General features: G+C 35.6%; 1 protein-coding gene and 1 long non-coding RNA gene across 2 annotated transcripts in view; one reads left to right on the plus strand and one right to left on the minus strand.

Annotated features, from left to right (window-relative positions):
- The window catches only part of LOC145675731 (luciferin 4-monooxygenase-like), a 30,699-nt gene extending 15,925 nt beyond the window's left edge, over positions 1-14,774 (plus strand). Inside the window, exon 3 of the mRNA XM_081746360.1 lies at positions 14,515-14,774. Within this exon, the coding sequence (XP_081602486.1) occupies positions 14,515-14,633 (119 nt within the window). The 3' untranslated portion in view covers positions 14,634-14,774. The remainder of the gene's footprint in view (positions 1-14,514) is intronic.
- LOC145674982 (uncharacterized) lies at positions 1,155-9,441 on the minus strand. The gene is made up of 3 exons (XR_014129093.1): positions 9,236-9,441; positions 6,828-6,933; positions 1,155-1,408 (listed from the first exon to the last, which is right to left on the minus strand). It is a non-coding gene; the product is annotated as an uncharacterized LOC145674982 (long non-coding RNA).
- Positions 14,775-26,702: the final 11,928 nt, after the last annotated feature.

Here is a 26,702-nt window from a genome sequence, read left to right on the forward strand (position 1 = left end):
CGTAAAATGAGATGAATGTAATCAACATTGAGAAACTCTTTGTTCAAAAACTAGTAATGCTCTCCTCACAATTGAGAACATGTATACTCAAAAGTGAGTAGAAAAGTATTCGAAATGCTCAGATAGCCGCAAAAATGAGAAACACACGTTCTCAAAAATTGAGAATATTTCCTCTCAAATTTAAGAAAAACTCTACTCAAAAATGAGAAGTTTTTTTAAAAAAAAAATGAGTAAAAAAGTACTCAAAAATGAGATTTTATTAGTATTCAAAAATGAGAAAAAAGTACTTATTCTGCTGCTTTGCTGGCACAGGGAAGGTTTCCTGGAACTAGAAAGGTAGATTACTCTTACACTGCACTGGGCAATTTATAGTAAGTACGCCTTCTACACATTAATATTGAAGTTAAAACATTTTCCTCTTAAAAGTTGGAAAATAGAAATCAGTTTTTGAAAAAATACGAGTACTTCAAAAATTACTTCTATTTCCCAGCTTTGAAGATGAAAATGTCTAACATCAATATTAATGTGTAGAAGGCGTACTTACTATAAATTTTTAGTGCAGTGTGAAATTCATCTACCTTTGTAATTTTGGGGAAGTTTCCCTGTGCCAACAAGGCAGCAGAATAAATACTCCCTTTCCTATTTTTGAATACTAATATAATCTAATTGTTAAAGTACTTTTTTACTCAATTTTGAATCTGCAAGGTTACATTTTTATGCTGATACCTGTTGTTTCCATAAATAGCATAGATGAGAATTTTAATTTAATCAATACACAAGCTCCTTGTAACTTAAACAGTTCGTGATGTTGGTTTGCGTAGTTTTAAACAAGTAAGCCTGAAATGGTGGACAAATTTTATGTGCACTGGTTTTCTCGATGTATTCTCGTTTCCTCCTACTTTCTTCATTGCATCACTTCATTATCATTGCCTTCTCCTTTAGCCTTGAAACATAATCATGCGACGTTACACACACACACACACACACACACACACACACACACACACACACACATATATGTATATATATATATATATATATATATATATATATATATATATATATATATATTCACACACACACACACACACACACATACACACACAAACTTAAATGTATATATATTAGTTTCATTTTGATTAAAGGAAAATATGTTTGTACATTGTATTTTTTATTTGTCAAATAATAAACTAAGTCTATACATGAGCACAATTTTTATAACAACTTAGATAAGACAATGAGGATACATGAACCCTCTGAATATGCCTACAAAGTACTATGACAGATGTATGCATTCGTTGGAAAATAGTCTGTGACGACTGCCAATGGACAAGATAAACAACAGCTATGTTCGAGATCCTTCCAGAAGTTTTTCATTTGCTATAAATGTGTCTATGCCTTCATCTCCCTGGAAACAAAGAGATTGTGTAATTAGTGACAATAGAAATAAAAATAAAATGAAATACTTATAAATCTTATTCGTGTATGGCGATATCTCGAATAATATTAGTGTTGCTACGTTCTAATTTGAATTAGTATCAATTGAAATACGATAATATAGACTCTGGTAAAGACAGTAAAGAGAATTACGCAATATTTCTTCAATTAATATTGAAACCAGAAGTTGTAGTAGATCTACCATTTAGTGTTTTAGCAGAGTGATTAGAGTGGAAATGGAATATATTCTAGGGACGCTTAATCGATTAAAAAATATACAATGTGAGATTACTGTCTATGCTCTATAGTGATCAACGTTAACCGGAAATGGTTTATTTCTATCACTACAAGTAGGTGGATCACATCCATTAACGAACTCCTCCGAGATAATTATCTAGCTGTTGATTGCAGAAAACAATTTTAAAATTATCTTTTGTTGAAGAGTTATTGAGCGGTGTAACGGACGTACTAAGCCAGAGGTGTTTACCCTTGCGAGGATGGCCCTCTCGAGGGCATCCTCACCCTCAAATTCTCTCTCAACCATAATGACGCGAGGGCGATGACAAGCTTGGACAGCGAGGGCGAGGGCCAACTGTCACTGTCAGGGCTAGAGCGAGGACAAATTCCCAACACGAAGGCGAGAGCGATGGTCAACTCGCTTCGAAGGTGAGGGCGAGGGCCAATTCACTGAGAGAATGAAGGTGAGTGAGGTCGGAGTAAAATGAACACCTATGGTACTAACATTACAATATTATATATATCCCACTTGCGTGATCCTAATAAACATCAAATGAAAGACTTAAGACCTGACTCGTCTATGGCGATCTTTATAATAATAGTAGGGTTGTCACGTTCTGGAAGGATTAATATCAATTGAAATAAGATTATAAAAATAAGGAAATTGAAAGGTAACCAAAAACATTTCGATCTGTTTCATCTATGCAAGACAAGGAAACAATAAACCTGAAAATTAGTCATTTCTGCTTATGTGTGACGAAAAAAAAAAGAAAGAAAGAAAGAAAGAAACAATGAATCACACCACAAATTCTAAGTTATATAAAATTTCACCGTTATTCGATTTCTACTTTTTTAGCAAGTGTTAAACAAATTACTAGAATGCTTTGAGAACAGTAGCGTAACTAAGAATGCATGCCCCCCTCCATCCGCGAAAATGTCAAAAGGGCTCTTCCTGTTTCTACGTTCATGGCACACGTACAATTTATACAGTAGTAGAGTTATTTTTCCATCTAGTCAGACACTACTTGCTAATATACAAAAATTGCACATTATTATTATTATTATTATTAAGCAATTACATGGGACTAAAAAGTTTCTTAAAAGAAATAATTTCTAGGAATTAGGAATTAGATTTCTGGGCTGTCGGCATCTAAGGCCACGTTAGCCCATCCCGTATAAAGGATGACGTCCCTCAACGAGCCCACTGTACGATGAAAGGGAAGGAAGAAAGGATTGGAAAAGGAAGGAAGCAGCCTGGGACCATTATATTAGGTACCTCCATCCCGGCATTTGAATGGTATGAATGAACGAAACCCAAGAAAGACTTCACTCAAAATGGCAGGTCTGAAAAAGCTGTTATACTCTTTCGGCCGAGTGTCCCCACCAGGAGTCGAACCTGGGACCGCTCACCTCAAAGGCAAGAGCAGAAATAATTTTTTTCCTAACGTTCACATTACAACTACCATATGAAAACTCGTCAAAACTTGTGGAACTTGCTCACATATTTCTAAACCGGCGTATTTTTTTTTTCGGAGAGTAATTCGCTGACTACTTTCTCAATATCAACGTGGTGCCATTCTTCGCTTTCAGTGCTCAGGATTGGCAAAGGGCTCAACCAATGCCGTAACTTTTGCGGGGGAATGGGGAAACTGCCCCCCCCAATTAAGCTTCCAGTTGTTTGATAGGATTCATTTGAGTTAAAACTTTGTTGCTTTGTATGATGTGATATGAACAGGAACTTATAAATAAAGCTTGGAATAGGTTTACCACATAACAGGGGAAAAAAAAATGAAACGAAAATGTGTTCCGAGCCTCATTCAGTAAAATGTGTCCTATTAGAGCCCCAGACAAAATATATATTTAGTAAGACTTTCAACATATTGTCTCATTTAGTTAACTTGTGAAGCACCGTACTATTTTCAAAAGCATTGCAAATAATTTAAGATGTTTCTGCTGCCCCACTATCTGAACCAAATACATTCCTTTAAGATGTAGCATATATGTAATCTGGATCTTACTTTAGTAAACCATCAACTGGCGCCCCAAGAAGTATCGAACACGTTTAGTAAGGATTTCACTTCAAATGCCATCATTATTCTAGGGGGCCTCAACTTGACATATTTTAGGAGGTCTAATTAATGTTTGGTCTTCCAAGAAAAAGCCCAAGTTACGGGGCTGAGCTCAATTTCATCTTCGACCTTGTTCTACGAATATAAAGTTTGATGGCTTTTAGTGTACTGAATGATCGCTCAGGATTGGCTTCGTCAGAGGCACAGTGAGATACAGTTGCAAAGAAGTACACAAATCCAGAACACTACTAACATAGGAAGTTATCTACGACTAAATAATTGGCTAATTAATTCCAAGTTAAAATTTCACTAAATTGTTTCTTCACTACTCATCGGAAACTTGTTAGTTGTTGCAACGAAAGGCGATACATTTTCCGAGTAGAATTCACTAAATCTATTATAGCTGGTTCCGTGATATCTTTTTCCTCTAAGTAGAGTACTCTTGCAGTAATATGAAACCTGCAAAGTGCTTTTGAATGGAGTTGAATTTCAGTTTAGCGTCCCTTTCAGCAGCGAGGCTATGTGAGACGTGGACCTACTGATTAACGTGGAATCCGAACCACATGAGCTCCCGCCGGGAATCGAACCCGGGTCTCCCGCGCCAAGAGCGCGTACGCTAACCACTTAGCTACGGAGGAACTCTGCAAAGTGCTTTTAACATCCAAACATTATAAAGTTATACTCCGAAACTTAAATACCGGGAGCCTGTTAGTTACGCCACTGCTTGAGAATACAGATTCTTTATTCACAGAAAGGAAACTTAATGACTACATATCAGGGTTGGCTGGTTTAAACCAATGTTTAAAGCAGCTGGTTTTTTTTAAAAAAAAACAACTGGTTTAAACCAAATAACGAAAATGTTCGTAAAAGTGTAAGTGTTTGTAAAATCTTGATGAACACACATTTGTGGGTTATCACGTTTCACTCCCGTATATTATTCGTATTATATTCAGACCTAAATTCCCCATTCATTACTCAAAAAGATTATACTACAAAAGCAACTTTTTTTTAAGTAAGTTTATAAATGTTTGTTTTGTGATTTTTTTTTTTTAGTTATTATTGTTATGTAATTGCAATCAAAGAAACATTCTAAAAATTGTTTTGTTTACTATTGATAAAATACATCGAAATGCCGTACTTTGTGTGTGTGTAGGGGGGGGGGGAAGGAGAGTCATACAGACCTTACGAGAGGCATTTAGTGAAATGAGAAGTATCTTCGATATCTATTTATGTATAAATGAGTTTGAGCCAAAGTGGACTCAAATAATTCGTATCTTTGTGATATGCAAATTAAGTCGTTGTATTTCTTTAATTTGGACCAATAAAAGTCGTTGTTAACTAACTTGAATTAAATTAGTTCGTCTGTACTCCGTAGTACTTTGAAATTGTCCATATGTAATTCAGTATAATGGTTTCACTTGTGCACTGTTTATCTTTTTGTCCTTCTGAAATGACTCTTGAGAGCTATATTAAGAAGCATGTAAAGATCAGTACAACGTATTTTTTATCAGGATTCCTTCGTGAGTGAGTCGGCAGACGTATCGCATTTGTGGCCAATTAGTCCTGGTTCCGAGTTCAAATGGAGGACAATTTTTCTCGGATGTAACTCGAGAAGCAGTTTTTATTCCGCTTTAAGCTTATGTGACCCCTTCCAGCATATCCGGGCTGTTGCATAATAACATCAAGGCGAAACAAACTTATTTCTGTCCATATATGATATGAATATATAGAGCAAATTATTTAAACCAAATAAACCTGGTTTAAACAAAACAAAACAAAACAAAAACTGGTTTAAACCAAAAAACCCGTTTTTTTTTGTTTTTTCAATAAAAGCCATGGTTTTTGCCAACCCTGCTACATATACAGATGACGTTAGAACCATCCATTAGTATGCAAATCAAATTATTTATAAAACCATCCTTCTATTAAGATATTTCCAAAACGTATAAACCTGGAAAGTAAATGTATTAACTCTGTAATTATGAAACTATGACTACAATTGAACGATAATGGACATATTCCTAATCAGGAAGGTATACAAAAATTATGTGTCCAATGAAACGCCTGTCCCGACTTACCTGTAGCTCTGCAACGACATATTCGTGGCTCCTGTAAGGTGCCGGCCTTCTCCTTACTATTTTAGCTCCTTTCTTACGTAACACATCAAGGAACACATTACATTACACCTTGTGGTAGTAGAAATGGAAGCAAATGTAGTGCGCAATTGATCTATAGAGAGAAAATATGACTAAGTCAGTATATAATAATGTTTGGAATTAGTAGATATTGCTATTGTCTGCCAAAATATTTTTTGAAGTACAATGTAAATCACACTAAATTATTCAAAAACTACTTCCATGAGTTGAAATAAGGTTTTACTTAAAGTGTACTGCTTTCTAAAGCCCTGGACAATTGTTATATTCCTTAGCACAATGATGGGGAAACATTTTGGGCCGCAGGCTAAAGAAAAAACGGAAAAAAATATAGGTGGGCCAATATAATTTAAAAAAAAAAAACAACAGTGATTGTATCACTTGTAAAACCAAGCTCTATTAATACTCGAAAGATCATGAAGGGGAATGTGATAAATGGTATTGTGAATGCATTTTTAAACATTTCTCATAATTTGGCTGGAAGTATAATCCACTGATTCTCAGAAGTGAAGTTATATTCGTCAGGTAATGAATCACGTCGTGGGCTGGGTAGAAACGTTTAAGGAGCTACATCTAATCCGCGGGCCATGCTTTGCCCATCACTGTCTTAAGACGTGAAGATAATAAGCCAAAGATGTGCAATTTTGAGTTCATGTACGTTTATTTAAAAGGTATTACGTGTTTCAAAATACTGACTTATTTTTACTTTTCAAAGTAAAGCATATAAAAGCTACTATTTGCTGCGATTGAATTATAACAATAAAACAATGTTTGTGAATAGACACTATAAAAAGATAATGTAAAGAAAAAAAAACAAATGGGTGTTTTGCCAGAAGTAGGGTTGTGTTGATGACAAATAGACTCTTGTGTACATATTTATACATGCAACCTGAAATATGATAAATATACACGAAAATTTGATCTTACTCACCAAGAACTTTCTCTAGCGAAACCTTAAAGAAAATTATCACTGCCAAACAGATGACATTGAAAACAGACTCTGTCGCGCCGAACAAATTTTTAAATTCAGCATCCATCTGAAATATAAAGATTTAATTGTTATACAAATATATTCTATTAAATAATATATTTTACCTTTTTCTAGTCATGAAGTTCCAAAGTAGTTCATTGTCATAATGTTTTACTGCAATGTTAGAAATGCGCATACATGAATAATGTGAAGTAGCAATTAGACTCTTGTTAACGAACATCACTACTTAAATTGTTCTTTGTTATTCAGAAATAAGCCAATACAATTGCAATAGTTTGTGTGTGCTGCAAGTAGCATAATTTGCACCCATTGTTAGCTAGTGGGGTGCACGGTGGCTCAGTGGGGAGCGCTTACCTCAGGTGCATGGTTTCCTTGGTACGATTTTCACCCAAGCAAGCTTGTGATAAACAACATTGTGTTCGTGGATTTTGTCGAGGTACTCCCGTTTCCTCCCACTTTCTCATTCTTCCATCATCATTCACTTGCTTTAATCATCGTCTCCCTTAACCTAAAGGCATAATCATAGGATGTTAAACTGAAAGATTTCACTATATTTCATTTTGTTGGCTGTGTGTATACTTTTGCAAAAAAAAAAAAAAAAAAAAAAAAAGTAAACGTAAAAATAGAAGGAAAAAGTAAATGAATAAAACAAATGTGGTTGGTAGCAGAAGCGTCATTTCAGATTTTGCTTGTGGGAGGGCAAGACCCCTTGATATAAGAAAATTTTGCGTTTTTCACTGACTACTATTCTACTCAAAAAATCTATCTAAATCTCAATCTCAGGGGGTGCAATTACCCCTCCCTGCCCCCTAAATGACGCCACTGGTGGTAGTTCCCTTAATATAGCTAAATTAAAATTATTACATAACTTCTGTCATAAGTATTGGACACTCAACAAACACCGGAAAATTTGATAAAGTGAAAAGTTTGTGTCAGTCGAGGGAAATTTTCTTAAAGAAACCTACGAACAGTGCCACCAGGTTCGTCCTGCACTGACTCGGTTAGATAGCATTCATGCTTTTATTGCCACCTAGCACAAGTTTGTTCGTGTTTATGCCATACGTCCACACTGTATTTACATCGAGCCCTTCTGAAGTTAATCTGTATGTAGTACTGGAGCTTGTTATTTAGTGCTGCTAAAAAAAAAAAAAAAAAAAACTTTAACCCAACCTGAGAATGTAAGAAATGTGTCAAAACTTGATAAAACAGTCTGCTCGAGTAATGCCTGTTTTTTTTTTTTTTTTTTTTTATTACATTGTAGCTTTTATGCAACAGATACGGAATCCGTATTTATATGGCAATCGTAAAGGAATTGCAATTTTTCAACTAATACTTCTGGTGTTCCCTTGAAATTTTATCTGTGCAAGTGAGCAGGCCGGTAGCCAGCCCAAAAATGTAGGGAGGGGGGGGTGAATCCAACCATATTATAGTTCATTTTCAAGCCTACCGTGAACATTTTAGGCAGGCAGTAAAAATTTAGGAGCCCGACCCCCTAGACCCCCCGTGTGGATACGGGCCTGCAAGTGAGGGCAAGGTTCTAGATTACTGGTCCCCCTTCCCATTGAGCAATAATAAAGACAGAAAACAACGTGCCCTGCGGGGCTCTAAACCGCCTTCACTCGCTAACGCTCGCTCGGCAATACTGTGTAGATTAAATGTATAAACTTTAGTAGAGAAAGAAACCAACCCAGCTACTAACCTACATGGGGGCCAGTAATCTAGAACCTTCCCGCAAGGGAGTTTTTTCATGTCACCCACCACAAATCTTTTAGGGGACAATAAGAAGGAAAGGCAAGTCTTTACTTTGGGCAAGGCAGTGACAATAAGCAATGAATCTGAACCGGTTCCTGCAATTACATTTACAGTTCCCAAGACGGAAAGACATAAAACAACGTGCCCTGCGGGGCTCTAACCCGCCTTCACTCGCTGACGCTCGCTTGGCAATAATATGTACGACAGTATATCACTGCCTTGCCCAAAGTAAAGAGTTACCGAAGGAAATTATTAAAAGAATTGTATTTTAACAACATTTATTTAGAGTGCAGCGTTAAAAGTAAACCTGCACGCCCCAATTCACACAAAAAAAAAAAAAAAAAAGTAAAAGATTTACTGAATATATTAGAAAGTCGCATATCATTAACACAACAACTTTGTCTAAGATATAGAATGCCCAGAAGCATAGAGTGAGGCTTCCGGGCATTCTACCTGGGAACCAGTACCTAGAAGCATTACTCATGATTTTCGAAGGAAAATAATGGATTGTCATGAATAACCGTCAATCGATTATCGCACACAAGCAATGTTGCATTCACACTTAAAACTAAATTCATGTTGCTAGCAGTACTTACCTGCGAAATCCTCTATCTTCTTGTCTTATAACATATTGTTAATAAATAAACAACACTGTTTTGAATGATCTCCATGTTGCCGTCTAACTTTCTCTTTATCCATCCGCTAAGTAGTTCCTCCATCAGCCAGAATGAGAACATATAGTTCAGGATTATAAAGGACTTTTGTGCTCTTATGTTAGCTTGTTCGTACTTGTTTTCCATAGTCTTGCATTTGCAAACTGTCTTTTATATCGCACGATATTCAATGATATATTTATATCATAAAACAATATTTTTTAAGACTACATTATTACTCGTTTTTGAGAACCAGTCTCTGACTCAAATATGCAACTAAATTTCCTCATTCTCATTTTTTGAGTAATTTTCTCCTCAAAATTGAGACTAATTTACTCAATTTTTTTTGAGTAGTAAAATGTATTCATTTTTGAATAAATCATTTTTAACAGTGTGGGAGCTAACTAGACGTCTATTGTGTCTTGTTATTTGTATATTAATCATCTGATTTCCAGCCCTCCCTATTTGCCAAACAAAGCACTTCAGGATCTATTATTATTATTATTATTATTATTATTATTATTATTATTATTATTATTATTATTATTATTATTCAATCGCTAAGGAAAGAAGTGGAGGAGGAAAATATGTTGCTGATGAAACCAAACATACATCGATGGATTTGCTAGTGGCTAAATGGTTAGGACTTCGCTGTGTATGCAGTATGCTGGGTTTGATTCCTGGTGGTAGGTACTGTGATTTGAAAAATGAAATGACATTTTTCAGTTTAGTGCCCTACAATTATGTCCGTTAGGTTAAAGGAGACGAGGATTGAAGCAAATGAATGATGATGGAAGAATTGGTAAAATGAGAATGCGGGAGGAAATGGAGTAATTGACAAAACCCATGGACACGATGTTGTCCGCCACAAATTTACGTGGTCGGAAATCGAAGCAGCGGCACCACGCAACAGAGGTAAGCACTGTACCACTGAGCCGTCGCGTCCCATAATGTGGTTTGAATTAAAGGCAAGGATCTATGTCTAATATATCCTAGTAGCCCAAGTGCTATATATTTTTTTTGTGTGTGCTGGCAACCCCGTCCCGCTACAGAGAAAATACGTGTGTGTTGAAAAATTAAATAACAGAATTTAAAAAAAGAAAAGGTGTCTGTGTCTGCTATCAGTTGCTTGAATTACAATTCCGTTCATACTAGTGGCGCAACTCAGTTGCTGTGTATGAAAGGGCTCTAAGGATGAGTTAATTGCGACAAATTTGAGCAGAGAAGGATGTATATTGACCGTCGTAAACCTTTTTTTAAAGAATGGAGTTGTTGTCTTTTTAAACGCCAGCATATCTGCCAAGTATAGAGAACAGCAAAATTTAGAAAACTGCTTTTTATTACAAATTTCTGTCACTACATTGCCTCTCTGTGTTTACATCTTTCAACAAATCTTATGCTGCCTCGCCTCCACAGTTTTATTTATTCTATGTTATATCTATATGAAACGTTCTTTTTTGGACGGGCTTAAATTTTAAGAATTATAATTTGACATATAGTTTGCAGTAACTCTCAGACAAGGGCGCCGATTTTTTTTGTAAATTTTTTTTTGGGGGGAGCTTCCAGATGCAGAAGGTACATATGAGGATTTTAAGATAAATTTCATTCAAATCATGCCAAATATTGTAAATTCATAAATACAATGTGGGGGGAAGGGGCACATGAGCTTTGGGGGCCCGGGCCCCCGGATCTCCAGGATCGGCACCCTTGCTCTCAAACCTCGATTCAACTTTCGTCAAATTCTATGCTTTAGGCAGAAGTACCTCTGATGCACGGCGGTAAAGCTCTCGTGCCAAAATAATAGGATGACAGTAGATGCTTACAAAAATCCGGGATGTTCAAAAACCTTTGAGCGGTAGTGCATATTCCATAGACGTAAGTTTCCAGTTATTCTCTTTACTATCTTTAGCAGAAGTTATTTATGTACTGCATTTGATAAACATACTCTATTAAGTGACATGTTATATCTATTGTTGCTTGATTTATCCCAGCAGTGACGCATACTTGTATCTTACAGATAAAAGAAAAAAAGTCTTATTGACTGACTAATTAATTGACACCTATGCCATTACAGCGAAATTAAAATACCTCTAATTTTAGAGTAATTATGTGATATCTTCAAATAGATAAAAGATAATCGAAATGTGAAACAAGAACGCCCTAGACAACATTATTTTACATGAGATACCGTAATCACGACTCCCTTATCTGCTTTCGATTTCAAGCCATTTAGAAAACCGGAATTTATTTTCGCGTTTTTAAATGGCTGCAAACGGAAAGGTACTAGGTGACTCTTGATAAAAAGGTACCTCATGAAAAATAATATTGTCTAGGGCGCTTTTGTTCTACATTTCGGGACTATCTTTTATCTATTTGAAATGTAAAATTAGCGGTATATTAATTTCGCAGTGATTAGGCCTCTTTGGGCAGGGCGTAGGATTTGTGATGTAAGGTCCTACTAAGAAAGGATTTCTGAAAATTCGATGAGAAACTGTGGGGGGGGGGACAATCATTATCTTAAAATGTCCATATCTCGGAATCTCTAAACGTTAGAGACACGAAATTTAGTATATGGACTTCTCTTTTCAAATAATTAGACACGAATTTCACCACTTTTTGATATTTTTCCTACAAAAGAAGAAAAAGGCGGAAAGAAAAAAGAGTCGGGCTAGCAGTTGTTAAAATAAGATAGTCTTATCACGAAATCCGTTAGAGAGGCCACGGAGGTTCAGTGATAGAGCGTTCATCTCTAGTGCATGGGGTCCTTGCTTCGATCCCAGCTCGCACCAAGTGAACTTTGTGGTGGACAAACACCGTGTGCGTGGGTTTTCTTGGGGTTCTCCCGTTTCCTCCCACTTTCTTCACCCAACTATTACATTCATTTCTCATCGACATCGTCTCCTTTAGCCTAACCGGCATAAACGTGGGACGTGAAACCTAAAGGTTTAATTTTACATTTTTTTCAAAGTCCGTTGAGATCAGTGTTCGTAGACTATTAAAGAAAATTTCCCTTGACTGACTCAAGATTTTCCCTTTTCTTTTCAAAATTTCCCCTAGTTTGCTGAGATTTCAATTCCTATGACAGAAGTTGTGTGATAAGATTAATTTAGTTATATTAAAGGAAATGCCATTCACATTTGTTTTATTCATTTGTTTGTATTTTTTTTTTTTTTTTTACTTTTCCTCCACTTGTTTTGAACAAAAAATACACACAAATACACCCAGCCAACAACTGGTGAAAAGATACTTTGAACAGACACACATACAACACACATCCGCGCGCGTGCACGAAACATACACACACCATTGTAATAGTTTTGCTTGATTTCTGAAGAACAAAGACAAATTTAAGCATTTACATTTATTAGTCTATCAAAGCGTGAATTTCTGTGAATTTTTCACGGTTTATCAAAAAATTCCCTTTTTCCTAAATTTAGCTATGAAATTTCCCTACATTAGGGAAATTTCCCTCAAACCACAAACACTGGTTAAGATAATTAAAGATGTGTTTCAGTGTTTTTTGATGTTCCCGTCAGAGGGAAAAAAATAGGCTTAAAGAAAAAAGAGTGGAGGTTGTAATTGTTCAAATAACATGACCAAACTTTGAAATCCTTTAAAACTACAGACTTAGTTAATTAAAGAAGTGTTTTCACAATTTTTAATTTTTTCTTCAGAAAAAAGGGTGAGGGGTGCAATTTTATAATAAGATGGCTATATCTCTAAATGCCTTATTTAGAGACATGTTATTAGAGATATACGAGAAATACGAGGTCTTAGGCCGAGCTAATTCGGGAGTTTTAGGGGCAAAGTCCCGATCCAGCTGAAGGCTAGTTTAATATATACCCTTTATATATACGTGTATCAAAGTCTCTCTCTCTCTCTCTCATATATATATATATATATATATATATATATATATATATATATATATATATATATATATATATATATATATATATATATATATATATATATATATATATATATATATATATATATATATGTTCCTATAGCTAAGCGGTAAGCATACGTGTCTTTGGCGAGACCGACCCAGCCTCGATTCCTGGCGGGAGCTTATGGTGGTTGAGATTCCACGTTAACCAGTAGGTTCATGTCTCACATAATATCGCTTCTGAAAGGTACATTAAACTCAAAATCAAAGACTGTACTTACATATCGGACTTTTACCTCCCTTTGGAACCAGTATTTTGTCCCCATTGAAAAAAAAACCTGCGGGCGTCCCTGTCTGCCACTTAGCCATAGTGTTCTCTCTCTCTCTCTGTCTCTCTCTCTCTCTTTGCCAATGGACGGCTCCGTTACCATCGTATTATTGTATATACATATTATATGTAAGCAACCTACCAAAGATGTCACAAATATCTCCACCTTTACCTTCCCGGAAGATTCATGTCTTTTTACCTGTGGTACGCTCATGTCCAAAATTATTGTCGCATGTCTATAAATGTGTTGTTGTAGTAATATAATTTGATAACGAATTCGCCCGGTGTTTCTTCTAACGTTAGTATGCGTATAATTGGCAAAGACATGTATGTGGCAAATTTCATATCAAAAGAGCAGTAAATAAGAACAATAAAACGAAAATAAAACTTTCTTGTCCATTTAGCAATATTTTGTTTTACTCATTGTTATTTTTGCATTTATAATTGTTTTTCTATGTAATTTACCACAAACATACATTTCTCGATTATACACATAGTATCAGCATTAAAAGTACCCTGCAAAATCATTATCAAATTATATTCTTGCAAGAAGATAGTTATAGAAATGCGACAATCATTTTGGACATGAGTGTACATGATCCATACAACCAATAAATACATTCATACAATGTGTAATTGACTCATTGTCGATTTGAAGCAGCCACTTAAAGCTTAAAATCATTAGTAATAGAACACAAATATCATCGGACACAAATGTTACACTATATGCTGTTTCTGTTTTCCTTATTTGCAATTAATTAACATCTCTCTGGGTTCCTCTTAGGTTTTAATGAGGTTGAGAACGTTTGTTAGGCTACGGTGAAATATGAAGTTGAAAAGTTGTGGTTGATTGTAGTTTGTAGAAAATGCCTGCGTCTAACATTTTCTAATTCGGAAAAACTGGGTTTTACTGTAATTTTGTGTCCTAAAGATTTATTACGATCACAAATAGTGTATAATAACAAATAATATTAATGGTTATCTATTTGTTTCTAATTTCAGAGAATGCTCCTGATCACTTATGGATACGAGGTGGTGTTGAATTTATTGATTCTCTACCTTTAACAAGGGTTGGCAAAGTATCTCGTGCTAAATTAAAAGAACTTGCCAAAAGCTCTTAACAGTTATACAACATTTTTGTACTTAATAACAAAAAAGATTTATTCTTAAATATATTGGTGAATAGAGTGTGTGAGATTCAATTTGATGAAGTTACGACTTGTTCACTATGCACTGTTGCCATGTTTTCGATACAAACTATCATAATTTTGACAAACATTACACCACACTAGCTGATAGTTTTATACCATCTGGGAATGTATGATACATAAGCATTAAAACTCAAAAGAAAACGGGAGTGATTTAATTTGATTGGTCACACATCTGCAAGCATTAGTTGGAAATAGAAAGGAGAGTCAAGCTAAATTTTGTGAACTTTAGGAAAAGAAAATGTTCCGTTTTATTACTTTATGGTATGAAATAACCTACACTAAAACATGAGTTTAACATATCATGTGTTAAGAAGATAAAGCAACTGTCTTTAACGTAATTCGAGGTGTAAAAGTAACTTAAAATAGTGTGCGGATCGGAAACGATATGCAGTACTGACCAATTTCCTTAAAGAGAGGTTTTATATATTTATATGCAGCTTTAAAATAACAAACTAGGTATATATATCAAGGGCGGATCCAAGGAGGGCTATAGGGGCTATAGCCCCCCCTTGACCCTCAGGTATACACTGGATAAAATGGACTTCAATCCTGTTGTACATTGGATAAAGCGGCAAACTATGGTTTAGCCCCTCCCTTGATCATATTCTGGATCCGCCACTAATATATATATATATATATATATATATATATATATATATGTGTGTGTGTGTGTGTGTGTGTGTATTCTGCCGAAGTTGATAGAAGATGTTGTGGAAGGAAAAAAAGGCAGTGGTAGAAGAAGATTAACTGAGAATGGTGATATGAAAATCATGTATCAAGAAACAATGTTTATTAGGCTCTCGTAGTGTATGTAAATTTCTCATACTTGCATTATTGTGATGGTGGTATTATTTATGTTGATTTTTTAAAAATAAATATTTAAAAATGAAATTAATCCCTCTTACCAATAGTGTAAACTTAAGTTTTACGTTCCACAGGTATGCCGGCTAGGCTAAATAAGACGGTGATGATAAGAAATGACGGAAATGATTGAATGAAAAAGTGGGAGGAAACAGAAAACCCCCGAGAAAATCCCCACATACGGTGTTTGTCCACCACAAAGTGCATCATGAGTGTCACTATTTATGTCAGTGAATTTGCAAACTGTAAGTTCGACACTATGGGTCATTTCTGATCATTTTTCTGTCATCCCCTCCCACTCCGCCAGAGGTGCTAAGGGTAGGTCTTACGCCCACAATATTCTTCTTGAAACTGTAAGAATATGTATACCATGTTTGCTTGAAATTGCTCGAGACGTTAGAAAGTTATGCTGGAACATATATTATATATTGAAACATACATTATTTTTCTACATAATCTCCCTGCACGAACTTTTCCCAACGTTTCATAAGTTTTTTGATTCCGTCGGAAAGAAAGTTTTTCGGTTGCACCTGTACGGCAATTTTGCTCGGCATCAAAGACTTCTGCATCGGTTGCAAATCTTCTTCCCCTGAGCGCTTTCTTCAATGTACCAAATAGATGAAAATCGCTTAAAGCCAGGTCTGAACTGTAAGGCGTTGTTTCAGCAAGTCGAATCTCAACTCCTTTATTGTTTCGGCCGTCCGTTTGCAGAATGTGGCCGAATGTTATCTTGCTACAGAATGACACCTTTTCGCAGTTTTCGACGTTTGGATCTGATTGCAGGTTTCAGTTTAGTTCGCAACACGTCACAATAGTTCTCATTGTTCAAAGTTTTGCCTCTTGGAGTGAAATGAACGGCTATCACATCTTCCAAGTCCCAGAATAGTGTTAGCATAATCTTACCAGCTGATGGTTGACGTTTAAATTTCGTTAACTTCTGGTCGTGACGGGTGTTTCTATCCATTCGTAGATCTTGCTTCGCCATAAACAGCTGTCACCATACTGCGCTTGCATTCGGCGAGTAATTTTCGTAGCTTTAAGACCTTCCGCAAACAAAAATCGAATCACTTCCTTCATTTCCTCCTTGGTGCAGATCGACAATGGAGGTGCCATGTTTATCGGTCTGCTACACTCTAACGATTAACGCGGTAATAAGAGTGACGCGTTGCATAGAAGTGTTGCAGACAACACTAATTCAGCGCTGGATACTAGCAGTGTTACCAAATTCTATGACTATCCCTCGTATATATAGTGAAATATAACTAGTAAAACGGGTTGGGCACAAAAATATTTAAGACTGAAGCCTTCGTTACTGATTTATACATGTCATCTTTTCTGTATGATCGTAAATTAATTGTGGTAAAATCCATTAAATTTGGAAGTTTTTCTTCCTTTTTTTTTGGTTTGCTTTTATACAAAGGGAAAAGGCAATCACATAATGAGTTATTTTCTGGTTTTGCTTTCTAGCATTAGCCAACGGTTTTTTTTCCTTTTAAAATCCGACACCACTGTAATCCATTGTGTACAATGTGATTAAGATTTTTTTTTTTAAAAAAAAGAAGAACTGCAAATGAGAGAAAAAGAACTTGATACCTCCGCGTAATTCCCTCTTTTTAAACCGAAATTACAGAAAAATACCTGTTTAGTGTAATACAATACAACGTTTCCTTTTAAACAGATAGAGAAAGCAATGAAATTTGATAATTATCCTTTGTATTGTGTTGTTTCCACTGGCGTGGTTTTGAATTGCTCTGTAAACAGTATCCCTTTTAATACTTCAAACGAATCAAATTTGTCATTTTCCTCATAATAGATGTAGACGAGAAATTAATATGATTTTGGTCAGATATATATATATATATATATATATATATATATATATATATATATATATATATATATATATATATATATATATATATAGGTAACGTAAATCCCTTGAAATGATCTCTAGCGGAAATATACACATGGTTATCAAAATTAGATAAACAGAATTAAGAAAATTGAACTTACTTGCTTCATGTGGTGTGAGACCACCATCATTGTGCTCAACAACTCTGTTTTGTCGTGGCATATAAATCAGTAATAATGTCTGGAGGAATATCGTGATATTCGACACACAGATAGGCATAACTAGAGGAAGGCCAAGGCTGGCCAGGCCTTCCTAGAACACTGTTACTCCCCTATAATATCGTTTGGCCACAGACTGAAAGTTTTCAATACTCAGAAGTAAGGGGCCATGATCATCATCATCATCATCTGTCATTATTGACAAGGAATTTGCCGCAAGTGAGAAGTTTCCATATTAGACGGTCTTCCGCTAACCTCTTCGTCTTCGCGTTTGATTTTTCTGCTTTGATATTGTCCATTAATTATAGTCTCCTTCACCCCTCCCTCTCCTTCCTTCTACCATACTCTCTAGCATGTCTCTCATGATATAGTTTCTTCTTAGCCAATGTCCCAACCAATTTCTTCTTCTTGATAATATCTAAAATTGTTCTTTTCCCCCACCATTTCGAAGACCCTCTCATCCATTTTACGCTCGACTCAGCTAATATTCTCCATTCTTCTCCATACCCACATTTTGAAAGCTTATAGTTCTTTTTAACCCTCACTCCACATTTTTTCGGAGTGAGAAATATTAATATACGGTTACTTTAAGTTGTTTCTGCCGTTTCGTTTTTCGACGTGAGAAGGGTGGGACATATGTATTCCACTGGTATTTTTACGTGGGACCTATATGTCCTAGTAGTAGTGACATGAATGATCATCTTGTATTTTCAATTAAGATACGTATATTGTCAGAAATACAGTTGGGTCGTATTTATGATTACAAATATTTTACATTTCGGCATCCTTTTCCAAACGACAGTACATGCAACCACTGCTTTATCACTAGCACCTTGTTCTTCACTTTCATCTGTTCCATTATCACCATGTTCACTTCTACTACTATCTATTTGATAATGGTCATAAGAATTCTGTAAACCATTAGGAGGCTTCTCTTTACCAGTGGAACATCGATTCATAGCAATAACATGCGGTAAATTACCACGGGTTCTCTGAGAATGTGTCATGAGACACATATGTCCCAGTGAGCTCCTCCGTGGCTAAGCGGTTAGCGTACACGCCTTTGGCGTGGGAGGCCCGGGTTCGATTTCCGTCGGGAGCTCATGTGGTTCGGATTCCACGTTAATCAGTAGGTCCACGTCTCATATAGCCTCGCTGCTGAACGGGACGTTAACACCAAAATCAATCAATCAACATATGTCCCAGTGGTAGTGAAAGGGTTAATCATTTTTGCGTCATGTTCATGTTTCTGACCCATATAGTAAAATACTCCACACGAAGCATAAGTCTTTCCCTCAACTCTTTATTCAAGGTCCCACACAATAGCATTTTCTTCCCCCTAAAGGCTTCTTTCGCCATTCCTATTCTTGCTTTTATTTCCCGTTCACATTTCATATCCATACTAATAATAACCTACATATCGAAAACTAGTCACCTGCTTTATTTTCTCTCCTCCTACTTCTATATTTGACAACGACCGCTTCTTTCCAGTCACCATGGCATTTGTCTTTTTAACATTTATTTTCATCTCAAATTCTTCACAGCCTCTTTTTTAAATGATAGATATGAAATATTGTTAGCGAAAGACAGCATTCCTTTCGAACTTCCTTCAAATTGTACCCTTCTCTGTCATTTCCTTTCTTATTCTAACACTCACTTGTTGGTTCATATATAAGTTTCTTATGAGTCTTCAATCTTTCCATTCCAACCCAACCTTCTTTAGAATTTACAATAATAATTCCCAATTCACACAGTCAAAAGCCTTTTCTAGGTCAAAAAATACTACGTACACCTCTTTCCCTTTTTCTATAAACCTTTCACCGATCACCTTTAATAATCCAATTGATCTCTTGTGCCCTTATCTCTCCTCAACCAAAATTGTTCCTCCTTAACCTTTCATTTGTTCTTTCATACAACCTTCTGTTCAGAATTCGAAGCAAAATTTTTGTTGCATGAGGTATGGAACTAATAGTTCTATGAACTTCGTCTTCAGGAAGCCTTTGGGCAGCTTTCCTGTTTCATATATTTCATTGTAAAGTCAGGAGAATTCTTGCTTGCTTTTGTCTCCCATAATCTTAATTAATTCGATTGGTCTATTATCTATCTCGGTTGCCATTCCATTTCTACTCTCCGGTGTAGCTTTTTAAAACTCATCCCGAAGAATACTAAACCATTTATCACCCGTGGACTTCATTTTCGACTTCAAGATCTAGGCCACACTGTCTACCCTTACTATCATGTAAGTTCTTAATATACAGTATTTATTCTTTCCACCTTCTTAATACTTCACTTCTCTCGCTGACTACCTTTCCATAGTCATTTTCTATTGCTATCATAATACCCTCTTTTCTCCTCTTAAGTTCAAGAGATTTCACCTCCTTGTACATTTCCTCACATTTTCCAACTCTTTCTAATTCTTCTGTGTGCATTTTCTTTCATATCTTGCTCTGTCTGTTTCCCTTTGATACTCGAGTAACTTCCTGTACATCTTTATGACCTCTCCTGTATCAATTTGTTTCCACGTCTTCCTTCTCCTCATTTTGTGCCATAATTGTAACGGTTTCTTAACCGTTTTGTGTTCGCGGTAACCTACTACTTCTTCTGCAGCCTGATGTATGCAAAGTTTAATATGCTCTCATCGTCTGTTAGTACTCGCACTTAACCTTTCCTCGTTTGAATATTTTTTTTTCGAATTTTTCAACAAAGACATTTCTTACTTCCTCGTTTTTCAACCTTTCAGTAGTCAACATCGTGTTGTCTACTTTTATTCTGCCTGTATTTTTCAGTTGAATATCCACTTCGACCACCACAAGGTTATGATCAGAAAAAATATTAGCTCTGGAAAGAATCTTCGTGCTCTTCAAACTATTCTGATACGTGTCCTGAATCATAATATTGTTTATTTGATAACTTCGTCCGTCAGTTGAGCATTTTCATGTATATCTTCTTTTCTTGTGCTGATTGAACAAAGTATTCCCAATTACCAGTGAATTCTATCTACAGAAATTGACCACTCCCCTCTCCTTTTTCATTTCTTTCGCCTGAACCATATTTACCTACGATACTAACTATCTTCCTGTTTTTCTTCTACAATTGCATTAAAGCTTCTCATTACAATTACGCATGTACTTTTTCTCTCTGCTTATAATTTCTTATATTTTTTTTTCATAATTTCCCTCTTCTTCTTCAGTTGTGTGCGAAGTGATCGGTGCGTATGTATGAAACTCAAATTACAAGGAAGAACATAGCAAGCAGTAGGTCTATATATTTTTTGCCTGTGCTCATAGAACTTTAGTTTCAACGGAGAACAAAGGAAGTATACAGACAAAAAGTATACAAAGTACATCTGTATACTTTTTCTGTTTGTACTCATAGAACTAATTTCAACGGAGAACAAAGGAAGAAGTACATCTGCATACTTTTTGTGTGCTCATAGAACTCTAATTTTAGCGAAAAACAAAGGAAGAAGTACATCCGTATACATTTTGTCTGTGCTTGTAGAACTCTAATTTCAACGGGAACAAAGGAGGTATACAGACAAAAAGTATACAGAAGTACATCTGTATACTTTTTTCTGTTTGTACTCATAGAATTTTAGTTTCAATGGAGAACACAAGAAGAAGTACATCTGCATGTTTTTTTGTTTGTACTCATAGAACTAATTTCAACGGAGAACAAAGGAAGAAGTACATCTGCATACTTTTTGTGTGCTCATAGAACTCTAATTTTAGCGAAAAACAAAGGAAGAAGTACATCCGTATACATTTTGTCTGTGCTTGTAGAACTCTAATTTCAACGGGAACAAAGGAGGTATACAGACAAAAAGTATACAGAAGTACATCTGTATACTTTTTTCTGTTTGTACTCATAGAATTTTAGTTTCAATGGAGAACACAAGAAGAAGTACATCTGCATGTTTTTTTGTTTGTACTCATAGAACTAATTTCAACGGAGAACAAAGGAAGAAGTACATCTGTATATTTTACGCCTATGCTTCTTACGATTTATGTCTTTGTTGATATACGTCTAACAGTGAGATTTGACCTGAATCTGTTAATGTTCTGGTATCTTAATTGATCATTATGGCGAAAGTTTGATGAACCGTAGCAGTAAGAGATGAAACTCAAAATGTGAAAGTATTAATTCCTTGGTGTTAAACTGTACATTTAGAAAGTCAAATAGGCTATTTTCCTATGATATAATTTTGGATAATCATTGAATGTAAGAGTTGTGCTTTCGTCTAAGTTTACTTTATTATTGATAGCGTCAAAAATAACAAGAGTAGAACATAAACAAAGTCTTTCCGTAGTTTCTAAGTAATTAAACTTTGAACTTCAGACGTCTGGCATACATGAACATTTAAATGGTCGAAATTGTCTAACTGTAATCCATCTCAGATTTTACGGTTTCTCTTCAAAATTACCTTACTTAAAATTTAATCTGCCATTCCCTCTTTCAAGTTCCTCGTTTTTGTGGCACATAATAAACATGTTTTTCTAGTTCACTTGTATTTCATGATTAAAGAAATTACAAGTAATAAATACAGAGTTTTAGTTTTCACATAAATTCTTCAAGGATCAGTAAAATGTCTTTTTCGCTAGAATATGATCTAGTGCGGTGTGCATAGACTGCGATAGTTTTTGTTATAGACTAGATGGGTTATATACGTACAAAATTAGTAAATATGTATGGCGCAGCCTTATCGTAAGATTAGCTTATTTATTCCTATAATTTTCTTTTCACATCTTAAAAACTATGTTATGCACAAATATTTGAAGTTTTATCAAATGGTTTTGTGCGATTGTCTATCTGTCGACATATATTAAAGGAGAAACTGTAAAAGAAGAGCGAGAAATGTTTTCTATTCAGTGTCCCAAGAACGTTTTATTTTAACTCTTATTCCCCTATCGAAATTGGAGATGATAATTGTAACTCTTTAGGTTTCAATATTCGTTCCCGTAGAGCAGAAGTGGTAAGAGAGCAAAATTTTTTTGGTGGTGGGGGGATATGGATTCGACGTTCCAAGACTAACATAAAAATTCCATATTTTTTAAAAATTATCCTTCTATTCAAGCCGGAAGTGGTAGATCTATACTTCCGAGGATCCCCATTGTTCTAGTACCCGTAGTGTCAATGCAAAACGATATTGCCCTCCATTGTCTAGATTCTAGCACGTGCTTTTGATGTACACTCATGTCCAAAATTATTGTCACATGTCTATAAACATGTTGTTGTAGGAATATAATTTGATAACGAATTCGCCCGGTATTTCTTAAAATGTTAGTATGTGTATAATCGGCAAAAATATGTATGTGGTAAATTTCATGTCAAAAGAACAGTACGGTAAATAAGAACAATAAAACGAAAATAAAATTTTCTTCTCCGTTTAGCAACATTTTGTTTTACTCACCCTAATTTTCGTATTTATATTTTTTCCTATGTAATTTACCACAAATATACATTTTTTCGTTAATTGTTACTAATTTTGCTAAATTATGTGTAAATTCCTTGTCTCTGCATTGCGTTTATAGTCAAGGGAGAAGGAGGTACGTAGGAATTTATTTCGGAGTAGGGGTTCAAATTCAATATCAGAATAAATTAATTATCCCTAAAATAAGACTAAATTTACAGAAAAGTCGGGGTTTCAAGGGCATCGGGACACCTAGGTCGAGGCTCTGCTTTACTTACGTCCTCATCAACAGATATTCGTATTCTGTTATAGAAATCTTTCAGCTTAACGCCTCACCATTATGCCCTTTAGGCTAAGGAAGACAGATAAAATTAAGACAAATGAGTGATGATGGAATAATCGGTGGAATGTGAATATGGAAGGAAACGGAAGTATACCAAGCAAACGAAAAAACACAATGTTGTCTACCACAAAGTTACTTGAACCAGGGATCCTACACACTGGGGTAAATGCTCTACCACTTTTTTTTTAAACTGATTTACCGAACGTTCCTCAGTAATCTAATATCCATATTTACCACTCTTTTATTTTACTTCATTTTACTGTTTTTCCATTATTTTTTTTATTATTAAAGAACAGGGACACGAAAGACAGAAACATCAAGGCTATTAAAAATTCCAAAGGCCCTCTCACTGGGAATCGAACCAGAACCACGTACAGCAAAGATGCTGACGCTAGCCACTACGCCAGTGAGGAGGCTCCAGTGTTCGTAGGTTTCCTGAAGAAAATTTCCCTCAAGCGGCACAAAATTTTCCCTTTTTCTTATCAAATGTTCCCTAGTTTATTGAGAGTTCACTGTCTCTGACAGAAGTTACGAGATATGATTAATTTAAGTATATATTAAAGGAAATGTCAACAACATTTGTTTCATTCATGTGCTCTTTGCTTCTATTTTTTCAGTTTCCTTCATTTTTTTTTTTTCAAAAAATTACCGAGCCAACTATGGGTACAATTTATACTACTTTGAACACACACGCACACACAAACAGGGCCGTGCCGTGGAAAATCAGCGCCCGGGGCGAGATACGACGGCGCCCCCATACATATATTCCAAGCAATTATTCCTATCTTTTTTCATTTTTTCTCCCGAATTTTTCGCCCCCCTTAGTTCGGCGCCCGAGGCCGTCGCCCCACTCGCCCCCCCCAAGGCACAGCCCTGCACACAAATTCACACAAACTGATGCTATTGTATTGGTTTATTTCTGAAAAACAGAGAAAATTTTGAGCATTTATATTAGTCACTCAGTCCGCGCGAGAATTTCCCAGGATTTTCACGTTTTATCGAAAATTTCCCCTTTTCCCATTTTGCTAAATTTACCTGCGAAATTTCTCTAGATTAGGGAAATTTCCCTGTAACTGCGAACACTGGAGGGGTCTATTTAGCCACTGTGTCCTCATTTCTGTTAGAGACAAATAATTAAGTACCAGATTAATAATTTACCCGTATCAGATTCATTTTCCACGATATTATTGCTGTTTGATACTAAACAGAATTATTAAAACTTTGCTTTAGCTTTCCTGAAGTATTTCCTTTCTCTTCAGGGATATATCGATCAAACCTTGATGTATTTGTTTATCTTTTGCTTTGACGAAAGCAAGTTAAAACATGCTACTGGAGTGCAGCTCTATCTAACGCTTGATATGCAGTAGTATGTGTGTTTGTAGCTCTTTGATGGACAATAAAAAAACAAAAAAAAAAAAAAATCTAATGAAGTTTCGCGTAGTCCATTTTGTGACCGAGGAAGGACAAAATAATTATGCTGCGCTGAAATCAAAAATAAAATCTCACCCAGGAGGCATATTATCTGGCAAGAAACAATAAAATTATTAATTGGTAATCCTTCCTTGATATTAAAGACCTTTTTTTTCTTCTTTAAATCACCGCTTCAAATTTTGCAATTATTAGGCCTATTACTCATATAAGAAAAAAAGTAATAATGTGAAATTGGCTATTGTTTATTACAGAGTAAATTGCACCCCGAAGTTAATATATTTATTATTTTTTTTAAAAAAGAAAAAATGCTAAATTCCTCTTTAGAGGAAACTACTGGAAGATTTAAAATGAAATCAATTCTACAAGGTGTCCAATATATAATGCAACCCGGAGTTTGGAATATTAGAATTTTATGAACCTGAAGTGAAACACAAATAATGGTTATACCAAAATGAAGCCTTATTCATGCATATATTTTTAAACTAGAAAGCAAAGATTGAAGTTCAATATTAACTACACAGCGTTGCCAGATGTAACCGAAGGTGTAAATCATTTTTTTTTTTTTTTTTTTTTTTTGCAAAACATGTAAATTGACTCATAACGCATACGTATGAATGTTCTGTCGTTAATTTTCAGTTTGTTTAGTTGGAATAGATTGGGAACTATGGAGCAGAAGAAAGATTTTTTTTTCATTTCCACCGATAACTAATCGGATGAGGCCTCTGTAAGGGGGAACTAGGTAGGGGTGTTCGGTAAGACTGAGGACCTATCGAACTTTGGGAATAAAAACTTATCGAGTTGTCATCGGTTACTCGAAACTGTTCGAGTATTTGAAATTATCGAAGTTTCGAGTATTATCGAAATTTCGGGTATTATCGAGAGTACGAATATTATGAAAGTCTCTCGCAACCGATGATTCCTTCTCGCAGCCAAACTAGTCAGACAACTTTTGTCATCTGATAAGTTATTGCAAAGTTGTATTTGTGAAGAGAAAGGAAAGCGTGCAGAAAGGAACTTTTTTTTCGACAGACACACACATACGCACACAGGCAATTCAATTATTTCCTGAATTCTAACTCTGTTATTTGCTGACTATCTATTGTATCATTGTTGTTCTGACGCGTGGTTAGTACCATACTAGAGTTCGACTAACATATATTTCCTGCAATAGTCAGGCCTTTAGTATGACGCTAATCACACGTCAAAACGACTGTGCATAAGGCCCATGGTGTCTTGGATTCCAATCCTGTTCGGGTGATACATGTTTTATCTTCCTTTGTCTATCTGTATCTCTCTCTCTCCCTTACCTGACAGACTACTTAATCCTTGTACATATACAGTGGCGTAACTAGAGGCTTGGGGTCCCTCTCGCAGACAGCGTGGAGCAGGGCCCTTTTTCTACGTCCTACTTCACGATTTAGGCCCCCCTAATGGCTTGAGGCCCCCCTCAATGCGTGGTCTGCGGGGCCCTTATTTATGCCCCTGTACATACATAAACATTGGTCTTAAAGACATGTGGGTAGAAACCATTCTTTAACTTCATATCAAGGGAGGTAACTTTTAAAATGAACACCCTGCGTATATGTAGTACATATAGAGGCCAACACCTATGGTAACATCGGTTGCATTGTTTCTTCCAGATCTTTCAGTATTTGCTGCTTTCTAACAATTCGAGTCTCTCAAGCTCGTCTAAATTTTCTAACACTTCGAGTGTCTCAAACGTATCGAGAGTCTCTAACATTTCGAGTGTCAAACGTTTCGAAAGTGTCAAAAAATTCGAGTCTCGAAAGTTCGATAATTCGATAAAATTAAAATTCTTTATCGACGAAACGGTTTTGAAATTTTATCGAATTGTTATCGATTA

This window comes from Thermobia domestica, chromosome 18 (genome assembly GCF_964235325.1).
Source record: "Thermobia domestica chromosome 18, izTheDome1.hap1.1, whole genome shotgun sequence".
NCBI lineage: Eukaryota > Metazoa > Arthropoda > Insecta > Zygentoma > Lepismatidae > Thermobia > Thermobia domestica.